Raw genomic sequence first — 17,278 nt, forward strand, 5'->3', positions numbered from 1 at the left:
CTTTATACATCATTCATACATACTTTCGTTCATATAATATACTTTCATACTTTCATATTCATACTTTACGTTTTTAAGAGTATTACACCCTATTTTCCTTGAGTATTATTAGGTTCCGGTTCCCTGTTGCCTCAGATATTATTAGGGTCCGGTTCCCTCTTGCCTCGTATATTATTAGGGTTCGGTTTCCTCTTGCCTCGAATATTATTAGGGTCCGGTTCCCTATTTCCTCGAATATTATTAGGGTCCGGTTCCCTCTCCTACCCTACAACCATACCTTACCTTTCTTTGTCTTTCTAATTATAACATTCATTCATACTTTCAATATTTACATTAGCATACATACATTATTCATTCATATTCATTCCATACTTACTACATATTACCTTCCTTTAAAATACGTGCAATATCCGAAAATCGTTCACGTACCGATAAGCATTCATTCATAACGTAAATATAACTATCACATATATCATTATGACATACACTTACCACTTAAGGTAAGTTTATTAACATTCACATTGAGTATGCACACAACCCTGAAAACATAACAAGGAAATGGGGCTAGAAACTCACCTGCGTCCTGTTACGTTCACCGTTAATGGTTATTCCTTTCTTTAGCTGTGCGCGACTAACTATTTAATAAACACAATATTAAATACCGCTCTGGTCATTATTTGATTACTTAATCTTAAGCGTCGAAGCCGATTTTACTTCATTGATCCTTACCTGGTTAGTTAATCGTTACTCATTAATCATTAAAGGTACTTTTGTTTAATTCATAAAGTTCGAGGGATTCTTTATAATTAATCCATTTTATTCTAAGTCCAGGGACCTCTTTGTCCTTTATAAAACTTCATTCTTAATACACACCCTTAACGAAAGAAGGTTCATTCGTTAACTTGACTAACGAATGAGCATCTACGAATGGGAGCTCATCCGTTAGTCATGTCTAACGGATGGCCACCAACGAATGAGGATTATATAACGAATGGGCTCATTCGTTTCTTATTGACGAGTGTGTTCTTCATAACGAATGGACCTTCGTAGCGAATGGCATAACGAATGCAGTTCATTCGCTTTTCTTCCTTAACGAATGGGCATAGCTCATTCGTTACACGCGCCTAGGGTTAGGGAAGAGAATGTCAGAACATTCCCTGATATTCTTCTTAAATTCCCTAATCGTGCGCCGCAGTGTCGGAAAACCGGGTGGTTGCCGGAAAAACATGTTCTTACACTGTTTTCACCGTTTTTCGCCCTGATCGATCCGGATCCGAGCCAGGGTGACCCCTAAGCTCTTCATTTGATCGGCTTATACCTGATTCCATCCGAATCTCGTGACTCTAGTGGTTATGGGTGTCGATTAGTCGTTTCGTGACTAGATCTAGCGGGTTTGGATCTATTCAAGATTATAACATCATTACCTCGGACCGTTGCTCGGTTTCCTTCTTGGTTCGGCTAGAGAAAGGGAGAAAGAGATAGAGAGAGCTTAAGTGTGTGTTTTGGATGGTGTATGGAATGGGTGGAAATGAATGGATTAATGAATAATCATAGTTCATATATTATGGGTCATGGGCTTAAGCCCATGGTCTTTCTTCTTTCCTTATTAATCCAAATCCATCACCCATCTTATTTAATTTCTCAACCCAATACAAGACCAACTCGTAATAATTAATATTATTATTTTATTAACCGAAACAGGAAATAGGATGTTACAAGTATTCCCTCCTTAAAGAGGTTTCGTCCCCGAAACCTAACTATTACCTAAATAATTTCGGGTAAAACTTGCGCATCTCTTCTTCAACTTCTCAAGTATCATCTGATACCTTACGATGCTTCCATATTATTTTCACCAAATGGATAACTTTATGAAGAAGCTGCTTTTCCTTGCGGTCAACGATCTCCAAAGTCTGCTCGATATAGTTTAGTTGTTCATCAACTTCAATGTCTACTAATGGCACATGTGACATGTCATCAGCTAGGCATTTTCTTAGATGTGAAACATGAAAAGTAGAATGAATTCTCTCCAACTCCTCGGGTAAACCTAGCTTTTACGCAACTTCACCCACACGATCAACAATATTAAACGGTCCAATGTACCTTGAAACGGGATGTTACATCTTCCATGCCACAAACATCAACTTTTGGCTTCTCATCTTCGATAGCCATGTTCAGATCCTTTCCAAAAAGATCTGCCTTGTTACTATGAATTTTATAATAATTAACATGTTTGAATAAGGCTTATAATGTAATAAATAAATTACATATATAGGACGAAAGATATCTACCTTACAAAGAAATAAACAGGATATTGCAAAAGCTGGTGTGTTGGTGTGAAAATTTTGGGGTGAACATGACAGTATATATAGATAGGTAATAAGAGTAATATTTTTGGATGGTTAAATAAAAGAGGAATGTAAAAAATAAATATTATGATATAAAATAATTATGGATTTTGCAAGCCTTGAAATATAGAACAAATTGAGGAAACTAATGGAAACATAATCAATTGATACACTAATATCCCTCTAAATTAGCCTAAATTGAGTGCTAATATTATTATAGTTAATTTGTTAGTTACATAGTTTAAAAAATGATTTTGGTAACTAATTATGCCAAATAATGATAATCACTTTGATACTCATAAAATTAGTCAAACAAATTACTAGTCAATTTTTTTTTTTTTTGAATTTGATAAACATAAGCTATGCCAAATAAACAATTGGTCTTCCTGTAACAGACATTTTTCATAAACTTACCTACCATAACTTACCTATGTAAAATAAAATATTATTTAATCTACACAGTTTGTTGATACAATTAAATTTTTGATATGATTTAGTTAAGCTATATAATGTATATAATAAGCTATATAATGTAAGGCCCCGTTCCCTGTGCCCTACATTGGTGTTGGATTTACTCATAAACGTAGTTCTAAATATCAGAGTTAATTGAAACTTTCGTGGAATTTTAAAAGTCAACCATTCATTACAAAGCATTCAAATCTTATCTTTAAAACATAACATAAAATATTATATCAAAACATCATGAAAAATATTTCTTCAGATGCCAGCCTCCTAAGATCATGCCATGTGTCTCCCTCAAGCCATCCGCTTCAATCTATTTACATGCGTGCATACTAAAAGTCAGCTACGCTAAGTGAGTTCTAGTTAATCAGACAACATACAATACATTCACATACTTATACATATCCAAAGATACACATTACTTACTTAACCTATTTGTCTTTCTTACGTACATACATAAGTATATACCTTCTTTTTTCTTTCTTTCTTTCTTTCTTTCGTTCTTTCTTTCTTTCATACTTTTGTATTTAATCTTACTTTAGATACTTATAAGTTTTAAAGAGCATTATGCCCTACTTCCTCGAGTATTATTAGGGCCTGGTTCCCTTTTTGCCTTGGATATTATTATGGTCCGATCTTTTCTTCCTCGAGTATTATTAGGACCGGTTCCTTTCTACCTCAGATATCATTAGGGTCCGGTCTCTTATTCTTTGAGTATTATTAGAGCCCGGTTCCCTTCTTTCCATACAACCATACCATACCTTTCTTTATATTTATTTTTATAACTTATATGCATACTCTCAATTTTCATATAACATACATATATCATTCATGCATCATAAATAAAAGAATCCCATCTTCTAGCGATCACCTTTCCTGGAGATACGTGCAATATTCTAAGATTGTTCACTTGCCGACAAGCATTCATTCATAACTCAATAACTATCACATAAATCATATAATGCATAGACTTACCACTTAAGGTAAATGTTTTAACTAATCACATTGAGTATGCATACATCCCCGAAAACATAACAAGGAAATGGGGCTAGAAAATCACCTAGGTCCGATTCCTTCCAGAGTTAACGGTAACTCCTTTCCTTAACTGGGCGCGGCTAACTGTATAAAAATTACATGTATCAATTAACTATCCCTACCCATGTATCAATTACTCGCAGCAAGCATTCGAACCAAGCTTGCACTCTCGACCATGAATCTTACCACACTTGTAGCAAACATCCGCACCCTTACTCCATCTGCACTCACCACCATGAATCTTACCACACGTCTTACATGACTTCTTCTCGCACACCCTCGGCTTCTTATCCTTATGGTTCCACAAATGAGTACCGGGTCATTTAGCAGGAGCAACCCATTTCTTCTCTTCCAACACCACATCGTTCACAACCATATCATCGTAAACCATCACTGCGAGTTCAACAACAGAGTCGAAGGTAGCAGGTTTACTAGTCTTGACTAAGGTGCGAACATTTTGTGGTAGCCCTCGTATGTAACACTTGATTCGCTTGGCCTCAATGTTCACCATGTCGGGACTAATCTTGACATGCGGTTGAATTCAGTGGTGAACTCACGGCGCGTCATCCTTACCCGCCTTCAGATTCAAAAATTACATCTCAGCCCTCTCAACCTCAGCATCAACACAAATCTCTTCATCACCAACTCCTTCAAGTCATCCCATCTCATAGCCTTAATATCTTCTCGAGTCTTTCTCTGTTCCACAGTCTCCCATCAGAACATAGCTTCATCATCAAATGATTGGGTAGCCTAACTCACGGCTTGATCAGGACGACACTCGCTTATTCGGATAACCCTGTCTATTGCAGTTATTCACTAGAGAGTAGCGATTGCATCCCCTAAACCAGTCAGCTTTAACGGGTCGAAGCCTTTGAACGACTTCTAGTTACAACCACTTCGACCTCTCTTTCTTTCATCAACTTTAATAGACCTAACCTCACTCGAGTCACCTTTCTCTCTCTCATCATCCTTATTACCATTCTACCCTGTCCTCTCAACGGTCCTAGCATGGTTTTCAGCAGACCCACTAGGATGTAGATTCTTCACTGCAGCAGCTACAACTTGAGCAATGGTGGCTTGAACAGCAAGATCTAGTTGATACCCTTCATTGTTGCTTGGTTCTTGCAGAGTTTCACTCCTCTCCTCTCTTGTGTTAGTAACTGGTTCTACAGAAGGTTCTCAGACAAACGTGGCCTGCCACGACGCCCAGCACTCAACCGGCGAAATGACAATCCAAGTTATCAAGCAAACGGCCTCCACGATCCCGATCACTCCACGTTTAACCACACCCACCTCCATCGCTATAGTAAATTCAAATTCAAACCCAGTACCATTCTTGGAAACGCAAACTAAACCCAACCGAAAGTCCTCACGCTGAAACACACCCTTTGTATGGTATGTGTAAATCCCACCACTTTACTTCCCTGAAACATTGATATACTTCAATTTGTGGTAGATTCAATTACCACTTATTGCTAAACCCCACCCAAACTCAACGCCACTCGCCCATCTGCAAGACCTGTACTTAACCATTTGTCTCAATCACATGCTGGACCTCATGCTTCAAGCCTACTATCATTGTGGTGACCCTAGCACACCCGCTATACTTTGGAAGGCCTAACTTGGTTCCGCTATGCAATATCCTAACCCCGCATCCTTTGTCGACCTTACACGATTTTCTGGTTTCAATACTTAGATCATTACAAAAACTCATCAAACTCGTCTATATTTTCTTTTGCATACGTTCCTACATTTTTTCTCTTTTACTAACACCTCGCGCTTAAACCTAAATCCCTGGCTGTTTTTAACTTTCAATCAAATGGGTTTTCTTTAAAAATGATTTATCACCTCTATTATTATTATTATTATTATTATTAACATCATTATTAATATTACTACCACCATTATTATTAGTACCATTACCTTCATAATTATTTTTATTACCATCATTATCAATATTATTATTAATAAAATTTATTATTACTATTTATTATTATTAGTAATATTATTATTATTATTGGTATTATCGTCACCACTAATAATAACGTAATTATTAATTCAAACCATATTTAAAGTAAACTTCTTGTTTCAAACAAATCTTAAGCCCTTTAAGGCTATTTTTCATTCAAAAAGTTGGATATCTTAACAATTATTTCTTTCCTTACTACCTAGGTCGCGGGCCAAAAGAAAACAATTGATTTTATGTGAAAGTTTAATAAAATTTGCAAGTCTTTGCGATAGCTAAAACTTTTTGTCTAAATAAATTTTATTTCATCATTAGATTTAAAAGCATCACGATTTGCAACCGATTTTCGTAAATCAAAGTTCTCTTTTCTTTCCCCTTCGTTAATGCCAATGAGTTTCGACTAAGAAATCATGGCACCACCTCCCACGTCAACCTCTCCTACCCCAAATAAACCGACGTTCGAGAAGACAGGCATCACAAGCAACATTTTCGTTCCTTTAACTTCTCCTTCACGTATTTTTTTCGGACGTACCCAAAGTGATTTAACATCCACGTCTTTAGAAGATTGTTTACGAAGTTTATTTTGATTATTCATTGATCTTTGAACCATGTTCGTTTGTATTTTACGAAACGTAAATACGTACATCATTCTTATTCGCTTTATTAAATCGGTTTACGTTTGTTATTTCGAATTATGTGATCTATGACCAATTTCTCATCAACATAACCGTTAAGTGGAAATTGGGACTATGAACATGTATGTGTACATAGTTATCTAATAGAAACCTTATTTTCATTTTATTTCTACATTTTACTATCGGTGACCGGTTCTCTCCAAACGAATTTGTTTACTTAGAACCGGGATTGTGTCTCATGTACATGCCGAGTTTATCTGATGTTATATTTTTACACCAATTGTTTTGTTTATTATTGTACTTCTCTTCCACTCAATGTTTTATTTGAACAATTTTATTGTTCTTGATTTCATCAATCTAAGACAAAAAAACTTTGTTTTAATTTCGAAGTCTTAATTATACACTTGATAAATACAAAGTTACTATTGGAATTTTTTTTTCTTTTCATAAACTTAATCGATTTCAATATTTTAATATTAAAATTTTCGTTTATCCATTTCATTTCAAGTTATTATCAATTTACATGTTTGTAAGATATAATTGTTTATTCATCTCAACGTTGTCATTGGTCACGTCAATGTTCTATTGGAGATTTTCATTTTTTTTAACATCATGACATTTTGGTACTTACAAGTTTTGTTCTTTTCAGCTATTCTCGAACCCAATGCGTTATCAAGTCACATATTCATATTTCGTTGGTTAAATACTACGTTTACTTACCACGTTATTCTCGACCCCATTATTTCAATCACGTGTTACGATATTCATAATTCTAAATGTTTCATCATTTAACTTCATTACCTTGTTTATTTCATTTTTTAACATCACTTGGTTTAGATATGATAATTTTATTTACTTGACTTATTGTTTTCGCATTGGCATTGGCCTGAGTGGTCTATCAGTGTGTTTTGTAATGTTTTTACCCTTTAAACTCATTATTTTTTTTTATTTTCAACGTTATATATGAGAATTTTATTTATTTATGTAAGGTCTATGTCTTAAAACCACACAATAGAGCAAGTTATATGGACCATCCGACGATAAAGGTAATTACGTGTCGACACGTAATTATCAAAGTCCTCGCATGGAAGATATAACAAGTCCGGTTGTGTGAAATAACTTTGAACATGGAATGATTTTTGGAGAACGGGACAAATACAATATGATAAGGGCATGGTGGATACGCCGCTGGTACATCCTATATACAAGTGTCATTGTCATATTTTCTATTTGTGGCGTTCTTTCGGGTCATTCGAAGATCGACGTTATTATATTTTAATTACATATGTATAAATTGTTAAAATTTCTAACAACTCCGTGCATTAGTTGTTTTAAAATTATATTTTTAGTTTAATTTCGGGACGAAATTTCTAAAAGTTGTAAGTCCTGTAACATTCGTTACTTTTCAAACCCGAAAATCCGACCCGTTTGAAATTTTTGGTTTTATTTATGAATATATAAATATAAATGTATATTTCAAGTTTCGTTTTATGTGTGTTCGTCAACCAACTCATTTTTATGTTTCGTTGTTTTCACATAATTCTTTTATTTTATATATAATTATTGTGTATTTACATAATAATATTTACGATGTGTTATAGTCGTTATTCGTTGTTTATCTAATTCGTATAGCTCAATACCGAAAATCCAAGTTCAAACATGCATCCTTAAACGAGTCCCGAACTATACGGGTATAATATGAAAATAAACCAAAGTATATAACTTTTATTAAGAATGTATAACATTCCAAAGTCCAAGGTTCATTTTGTAAATTATACTTTAACTTTTATTTTAATGTAACTTGAAAGATCAGGGGGTTAAAGTGTAATTACTTCAAAATATAATAATAATATCAAATATGCAGCAACAGCAGCCCACCATTTCCTTCTTCATTTTTCCGGCGGTCCTTCTGGCGGCCGGAATCTGATGAGTTTTTCCGGCGAGGTAAACCAAACACCACATTTATGCTTTGTTTGAACCGTTATTTCACCCCAAACGTCATCTCCGCTAATTCTGAACATTATTACGTGATTTATATCACCATTAACGATCCATTAACTCGTATTAATCATCGCCCACTCGTCGGAATAAACCGAAATCGTATTAACTCGCTTTAAACACTAATCGGTTCAATTGGGATTATAATTAGAACCTAATCTAACAGATAAAACTGCGAAAATCATCATTTTAACATAAAACACTCTCAATAAACCCCATAATTGTTCATCAAAGACCCGATTCCGACCACCTTCGTTCAACGTCAATCGTCAACTTTACCAGGTAATTAATATATGTTTTTGAATCATTTTAATCCTATTAGCAAAACCCCTAAGGTAAATCGATCTAACATAGAACGGATTATGAGAATTAGAATCTAGAGTTTGAAGGTAGAAGATGAACGTGTAAAGTATATATATATATATATATATATATATATATATAAATATATATATATATATATATAATTGTTTTTGGAATTTCAAACAACAAGCAAGTTAGTCTAGTTGGTTAATGCATGTATGTATAGACAGAAGGACCCGGGTTCAAACCCGGGTCAGGCCGATTTTGCTTTCTATTTTCTTTTTAAACAGCTTTCTATAATATATTAAACCATATAAAATTTATATAAATTATATAAATCAAATAAAATTGTATTATGTTAAATAAAATTAGTTTAACATATATTTATCATTTTGTCACCTAAAGAAAAAAAACCAATCTTTCAAATTCGACAAATTCATTTTAAACTCACTTAAATTATATATATTATGTTTCTTTATAATCCGTTAACACTTTCATTTATGAAATAAAATATATCGTTAACATCAATATTTCCGAAATCTTTATAATATTCAAAATTAGCATTAATCTCGTAGTTTAAGTAATCTTAAATTAATAAATCGTAGTAATCCGTTAAAATATAATATTATAATATCAACTTCATAAAATATTAAAATATACATTTAACACTACTAATTCTCGACAACCCGATTTATTTATTTACCTATTTAAGTTGTTAGTAATAATTAATCTTGTACTTTTTATTCTAGTTTGTGATGTTCATTTGCTTCGGTTTATTTACGCACTTTCAGTTATATTTCAAGTGTGTCTTCAACGTCAAGGTGAGTTTCTCACACCCCCTTTTTGTTAACGCTTTTACATATTTTGGGGTAGCATATATATCCTATTCAAATTACAATTTCGTTTATTCATTATTTACAAACTACAATTCGCTACATGGACTTGTGTGTTTACTTGTTACTTGCTACAAATTACTTGCTCATGGATTACTTCAAAATAGTATGATCATACGCCCCCCTTTGCGCTCAATACATTTGTTGTTATAAGTGGAAAAGGACCTCATTATCCGAGTACGTTGGTGCACAATCCCAACTGGAAAGGACCTTACTTGCACTTATCTGAGTACGTTGGTGCACAATCCCAGTTGGAAAGGACATTACTTGCTCATTTACACTTGTTCATGGAATTATAGATTTTTATATACTTATATCAAAACTTGTGTGAACTCACCAACTATTCGTATAGTTGACCTTTATTTTATATATATACTACAGGTACCTTATATAGAAGATGTTGTGACAAAGACATTAGTACTTAGGTTATATTTATAAATGGTCAAAATGTTAATTGTTCTTACATTTCCTTGTATTTCTAGTTACAAGCTTGTGTACTTGATATTTGAATTAATTAATGATAATATTGTCACTTAATAGTGTCACATGTGTTTTGGGCAATCTGTACTTCACACTCGGGCGTATTCCACTTTAGCCGGGGTGTTACACGTATACATACTTACTTAAACTGTTTGTCCTTCTATCGTACATACATAAGTATATACCTTCTTTCTTTCTAACTTTCATTCATTAATTCTTTCTTTCTTTCTTTCTTTCATACTTTTATATTTAATCTTACTTTACATACTTATAAGTTTTAAAGAGCTTTATGCCCTACTTCCTCGATTATTATTAGGGCCCAATTCTTTTTCTGCTTTGGGTATTATTAGGGTCTGGTCCCTTCTTCCTCGAGTATTAATAGATCCCGGTTCCCTTCTTTCCATACAACCATACCATACCTTTCTTTATATTTATTTTCATAACTTTCATGCATACTCTCAATCTTTCATATAACATACATATATCATTCATGCATCATAAATAAAACAATCCTATCTTCTAACGATCACCTTTTCTGGTGATATGTGCAATATCCGAAGATCGTTCACGTACCGATAAGCATTTATTCATAACTCAATAACTATCACATAAATCATATAAGGCATACACTTACCATTTAAGGTAAGTGCATTAACTAAACACATCGAGTATGCACGGAAAGGGGGCTAGAAACTCACCTGGGTCCAATTCCTTTTAGAGTTAATGGTAACTCCTTTCTTTAACCGGGCACGGCTAACTATATAACAATTACATGTATTAATTAACTAGCCCTACCCATATCCTTTTTCTTGGTTATTGTAACCCCTAGCTACAGGGGTTCGGAGGCAGCACACTGGCAGTGGAGTTCTAGGGGTGGCAACCCCTAGTAGGGTCCAAGGGGCAAAGCCCCTGGCTGGGGTTAAGCTGCAGTTTAATTATTTAATAAGCCTTTACCAAAAAACTCATCAGAAAAACTGAAGTTCAATTATTTATTCAAATCTAATGAACATTTTAAACGTTACCTTTCATTATTAATTATTTACTTATTCTTATCTTATATATCATGTAAGTCCATATCTATCGTTTACGTACGTATACGTCGTTTACCTTTCGTTTATTTGAAAAATCACCATTTACCCGTATAAGTCCCCCAGCGTATAAGTCAGCACGTATAATTTTATTCACATATAAATACCTCCGTATAACTTATACCCCGTATAAGTTATACGCCGTATAACTTATACGTTGCGTATAACTTATACGCATAAATGACTTATGCGTTAATATACTTGTACGCTGAACCATACTTACACGCTAAACATACATATACGACATACACATACATATGTGCTATATACATATACGCCCATGCCTACTTATAAGGACATACATATACGCATATACACTTATATAGACATACACTTATACGGCCGTATAAATATGCGCCCCTATGTGTAGTCCAGCCTTTGCTTTTCGCGTTTTTAGGGTTTTTCTTTGATTCTGGCGCCGTTAGCCACCGTTAATTACCAAGGTTGGCCGGAGTTTGATCGTTTATGACCCATGTAGCTTCGGGTGTCCAGATACGACTTAGGGTGGCCCTTAAGCTCGTTTTTGGTAAATTAAACACCCAAAATAAGCTAAATCTAGATTCAAAGTTCATTTGGCATCCCGAGGCTGCGGTTTCGGGTTCTAACATGTTGGGTCAGCTGAGATAAATGATTTCTTACCTTCATTGGTCTTGGATCTTTGAATGGAATACGTTAGAGAGCGTTTGTCTTATGTGTGTGTTTTGGATGGTGTAGGCTAAAGTGTAAAATGAAAGAGATGGATGGAAAGGTTAGGGATTTAGGGTATTTATACCCTTGACTCATGGAACTTAGACCCATCTTTCTTATCTAAGTCCATGACTATTTTAGCCTACCATCTCTTTTTATCTATTATTATTATTATTCTAGCTCAAATCAATTCTTCCAATGTAATTAATATTTTAATATTAATTATTGAAATTTCGGGATTTTACAAATCTACCCTCCTTAATATAGGTTTCGTCCCCAAAACCTAGCTATTACTTAAACAGGTATGGGTAAAACTTGTGCATATCCTCATCAACTTCCCAAGTGGCATCCGATCCTTTCGGTGTTTCCACATCACTTTAACTAAAGAAACAGTTTTATGACGGAATTGCTTTTCTTTATGGTCTACTTTCTCAATAGGCTTTTCGATGTAGTTTAACTGCTCATCAACATCAATATCTATTAATGGCACGTGGGTCGTGTCATCGGCTAGACATTTTCTCAAGTGTGAAACATGAAAAGTAGTGTGAATCCCTTCCAACTCTTCAGGCAACTTCACCTTGTAAGCTACTTCACCAACACAATCTATGATCATAAACGGTCCAATGTACCTTGGACTTAACTTCTCTCTCTTTCTGAAGCGAATAATTCCATTCCAAGGTGAGACTTTGAGCATCACATGGTCAAAAATACCAAACTCAATCGGTCTTTGCTGTTTATCAGCATACCTTTTCTGACGGTCCTGAGAAGCTTTCATTCCTGCCTTGATCTGATCAAACCTTAATGAGGTTTCTTGCACAACTTCTAGACTTCCAATCTCTTTCTGACCAATCTCTCCCCAACATACAGGAGTTGTACAACGTCTTCCATACAACATCTCGAACGCTGGCATACCTATACTTGAATGGTAGTTGTTGTTATAAAAGAACTCTGCCAGATGTAAATGATCATCCCAACTTCCTCCAAAATCTAAAACACAAGCACATAGCATATCCTCAAGGGTTTGGATAGTCCTTTCAGACTGCCCATCTGTTTGAGGATGATACGCCGTACTCATGGAACTTCTTTCAAAATCTCGAAGTAAAGCGAGTATCTCTATCAGACACGATTGATAATGGCACTCCATGTTTAGCCACAACTTCCTTTATGAATTCATTTGCTAACGTTTCTGACGAGATGGCCTCTCGTATATGCAGAAGTGAGCACTTTTCGTCAAACGCTCCACTATCACCCAAATGGTATCATGATGTTTAGTTGTATGCGGTAGCTTAGTTATGAAATCCTTGGTGATGTGTTCTCATTTCCATTCTGGTATCTCTATTGGCTTCATCTTTCCATACGGTTTCTGATGTTCCCCCTTGAATTGCAAGAAAGTTAAGCACTTACTGACATAATCTACAACATCGTTATTCATACCCGGCCACCAGTAGTCTCTCTTCAGATCTTGATACATCTTGGTGGACCCCGGATGAATCGAGTACCTAGACGTATGAGCTTCCTCTAGGATTCGACCCCTAAGCTTTCCATGGCATTGAATCCGCATTCGGTCGAACCTAGTCTTCACTCCATGAGTGTTATCCATCAACTCATCTTGCTGTCCGAAAATTCCTTTTTCATCAATCCTTCATTTATAAGCACCTCTAACAACACCTTGATGACTTCACCGAAAAGATCTGAATTAATGATCAACTTATAAGACTTCACTATTGCAATGACTCCTTCATTCTTATGGCTTAGCGCATCGGCGACCACATTAGCCTTAACAGGATAATATTTGATATCATAGTCGTAGTCCTTTTTCAACTCTAACCATCTCCTCTGTTTCATGTTTAGCTCATTCTGCTTGAAGAATTACTTTAAACTCATATGATCTGTGTAAATAGTACACTTAGTACCATACAGATAATGTCTCCATATCTTGATAGCATGCACTACGGCTGCTAGATATAAATCATGCGTTGGGTAGGTACTCTCATGAACTTTCAACTGTCTAAACGCATAAGCTATAACCTTTCTTCGTTGCATTAAAACGCAACCTAACCCACGATGCGAGGCATCAGTTAAGCAACCAAATCCTCGTCACCATCGGGTAGAGCAAGGATTGGAGCTTGGGTGAGTCTTTTCTTTAATTCCACAAAGGCCTCCTCCTGAAACTTACCCCAAGTAAATACTACATACTTTTGGGTCATTCCGGTCAATGGTGCAGCTATCTTGGAGAACCCTTAGATGAATCTCCTATAATAGCCAACCAACCCTAAGAAGCTGCGTATATCAGTCAGGTTCTGCGGGGTCTTTCAATTCGTTATTGCCTCAATCTTAGCTGGGTCCACAGTAATCCCCTCGGGATTGATTACGTGACCTAGAAACTGCACTTCGCGCAACAAGAATGCGCACTTCGAGAACTTAGCATACAATTTCTCTTTCTTCAAGATCTGCAATACTTCTCTTCGATGTTTAGCATGGTCAGACTCACTCTTTGAATAAATCAATATATCGTCAATGAAAACAATGACTGACTTGTCCAACATCGGCTGACGAACCCTATTCATCATGTCCATAAATGTTGCTGGAGCATTCGTTAGACCGAATGACATCAAGAGGAACTCGTAGTGTCCATACCGCATTCTAAACACTGTCTTAGGGATGTCTGCCTCTTTCACCTTCAATTGATGATAGCCTGATCTAAGATCTATTCGTGAGAATCAACTCGAACCTTGTAGTTGGTCAAACAAATCATCAATCCATGGAAACGGATACCTGTTCTTCACTGTAAGCTTATTCAACTTCCGAGAGTCTATACACATTCTCATACTTCCATCCTTCTTCTTAACAAGTAGCACCGGTGCGCCGCACGGGGAAAAACTCGGCCTAATGAAACCTTTGTCGAGGAGTTCTTGTAGTTGGGACATCAATTCTTTCATCTCGGATGGCGGCGGGCGGTAAGGTGCTTTTGCGACGGGCTATGCTCCTGGCATTAAGTATATCTGAAATTCTATCTCTCGCTCTGGTGGCAACCCCGTAAGATCCTCAGGGAATACTTCTAGGTATTCACGCACAACAGAAACATCTTTCACTTTGGTCGTCTCGGCCATAGCTTTGACAACATACGCCAGGTAGGCACCGCACCCTCACCTTAACAATCCTTCGGCGTTTATCATCGAAATAACATTAAGCCCTAAACTTTTTTTATCACCATAAACCGTCACCGTACTACCATCCAAGGATTTTAACCTTATTAACATACTCTTACACACTATCTAAGCTTCAAATTCAGATAGCCAGTTCATTCCCAAAACCACATCGAACCCTTCTAAGGTCATAACATACAGGGTAACAGGGAAATCACTTCCCTCAAACTCTATCTTACAATCTTTAACCATTCTCATTATCCTAACCGAGGTTTCACTAACGGTTTCTACTTGAAAAGTGTCAGGCACACGGAAACATTTCATTTTGGCTAACTTACTAAATGTCATAGCTACAAAACTCCTATTTGCACCTGAATCAAACAACACAGGATTGGAAATACCGTTTACTAGAAACATACATGTCAAAACATCAGAGATTTGCTTGGCCTGCTCCTGAGTCAGTGTAACATCTCGGACTTTTCAAAATTTATAAACCCGACCCTTTTTGATGTTCGTGAAATTTTTCCGCATTTATCGACTAAATTAACTATTATAAAACTATTATGAATTATATAATATATATTTATAACTTACGTATTTTGACAATTTTAACCCTAAACTAAGTTATTATCTATTTTTGTTTCCACACAAAAACATGAGGGACCATTATGTAAATATGATATATTAAAATATAATAACATCCATTAACCCACTTACCCTTACCCGTTTACCCGATTCATTTCCTTAACTGTGACCCGTTTATGTTTCTTGGACCTTAATTATAGCATTTAACATGGAAATCAAATCATTTGATCTATTAATCCTGCCTTATGTGACCTCCCGACATTCGTTAATTTGTTAATCAATCAAGTAGGGATTCGTAATTCTTATTTTAACCAACGTCTATTATCCCGTTTATTGATATACCCTAAAACAACAATAATAATTCGAAATTACAGAAGCTACTTTATACTATCGCCAACAATATGATAGTATGATATTGTAGAGATCCAAACCTGTTAGATCTAGTCGCGAAACGACGAGCCGACACCTTAAACTGTTAAAGTCACGGGATCCGGATGGAATCGGGTATAAACAGATCAAAAGATGAGCTTAGGGATCACCCTAGCTCAGATCTGGATCGAACAGGACGAAAAACAGTGGTGGAACAAGCGAGATCTCGCTTTTCCGGCGAGATCCAACTTTTCCGGCAAATGCGGCGCTGGAGGTTGGGTCACATCAGGGAATGTTCTGATGTGACGTATGACGAAATTTCAAAACACTAACCCTAATTCGTTAATGGAGAGTTAACGAACTAGAGGTGATTCGTCAGGGTGATTCGTTAGCGTAAGTTTGACGAATTAGCCTTAATTCGTTAGGTCAATTCGTTAAAGAAAGAAGGACGAACTAGCCTAGTTCTTTAAGCCCAATTCGTTAAGGTCCAATTCGTTATGATGATGACCAGTTCATTGAGGTCTAGTTCGTTATAATAGTCAGATCGTTATGAAGTAACGAATGGGTTCATTCGTTATGAACCCCATTCGTTAAGGGACTGAGATGAACTAGAAGTTTGAATGAATTACAGAATGATCCCTGGACTTAGAAAAGAATGATATAATTATATAACAGCCCTTGACTTTGATAATTTATGAAAGATACGTTTAAAGGTTAACGAGTAACTATTAACTAACCGGTAAAGATTCAATGAAGTAAAACCGGCTTAGACGATTAAGACTACATAAACAAACGATTAGGAATGGTTAGAGCAGTAATTGATATTGTGTTTATTAAACAGTTAATTGTGCATGGCTCAAGAAAGGGATAACTATTTACGGCGAACGTAACCGAGTTCAAGTGAGTTTCTAGCCCTATTTCCTTGTAATGATTTCGGGGCTGTGTACATACTAGATGTGAAGTGTGAATACACTTACCTTAAGTGGTAAGTGTATGCTATAATGCTTGATATGATATATATATATATATAGATGTTGTGAATGGACGTCTGTCGATGCGTGAACGATCTTTGGATATTGCACGTGTAGACAGGGAAGGTAACGTTAGTCGGTGCGCGAATGATTTTCGGATATTGCGCGTACCAACAATGGGAATGATCCCCAAGTGGTTATTAGCATGTGTAAATGTTATGATGTAACTTGGTTATTATGTAAATGATGGATTGATTTAAAGTGTGTCATAGACAAGTAGAAGTAGAGTGTGACAGAAGTGGATAGGGGTCTAGT

The 17,278-nt window shown here is 35.7% G+C and overlaps 1 protein-coding gene across 1 annotated transcript; it reads right to left on the reverse strand.

Annotated features, from left to right (window-relative positions):
• Positions 1-12,175: 12,175 nt before the first annotated feature.
• On the reverse strand, positions 12,176-12,667 carry LOC143529302 (uncharacterized). The gene has a single exon (XM_077025123.1). The coding sequence runs from the start codon at positions 12,665-12,667 to the stop codon at positions 12,176-12,178; it is 492 nt and encodes a 163-aa protein (XP_076881238.1).
• Positions 12,668-17,278: the final 4,611 nt, after the last annotated feature.

Source organism: Bidens hawaiensis, unplaced genomic scaffold (assembly GCF_021521415.1).
Source record: "Bidens hawaiensis isolate Kalapana, Puna unplaced genomic scaffold, B.hawaiensis_p1.1 tig00008534_1, whole genome shotgun sequence".
Taxonomy (NCBI): domain Eukaryota; kingdom Viridiplantae; phylum Streptophyta; class Magnoliopsida; order Asterales; family Asteraceae; genus Bidens; species Bidens hawaiensis.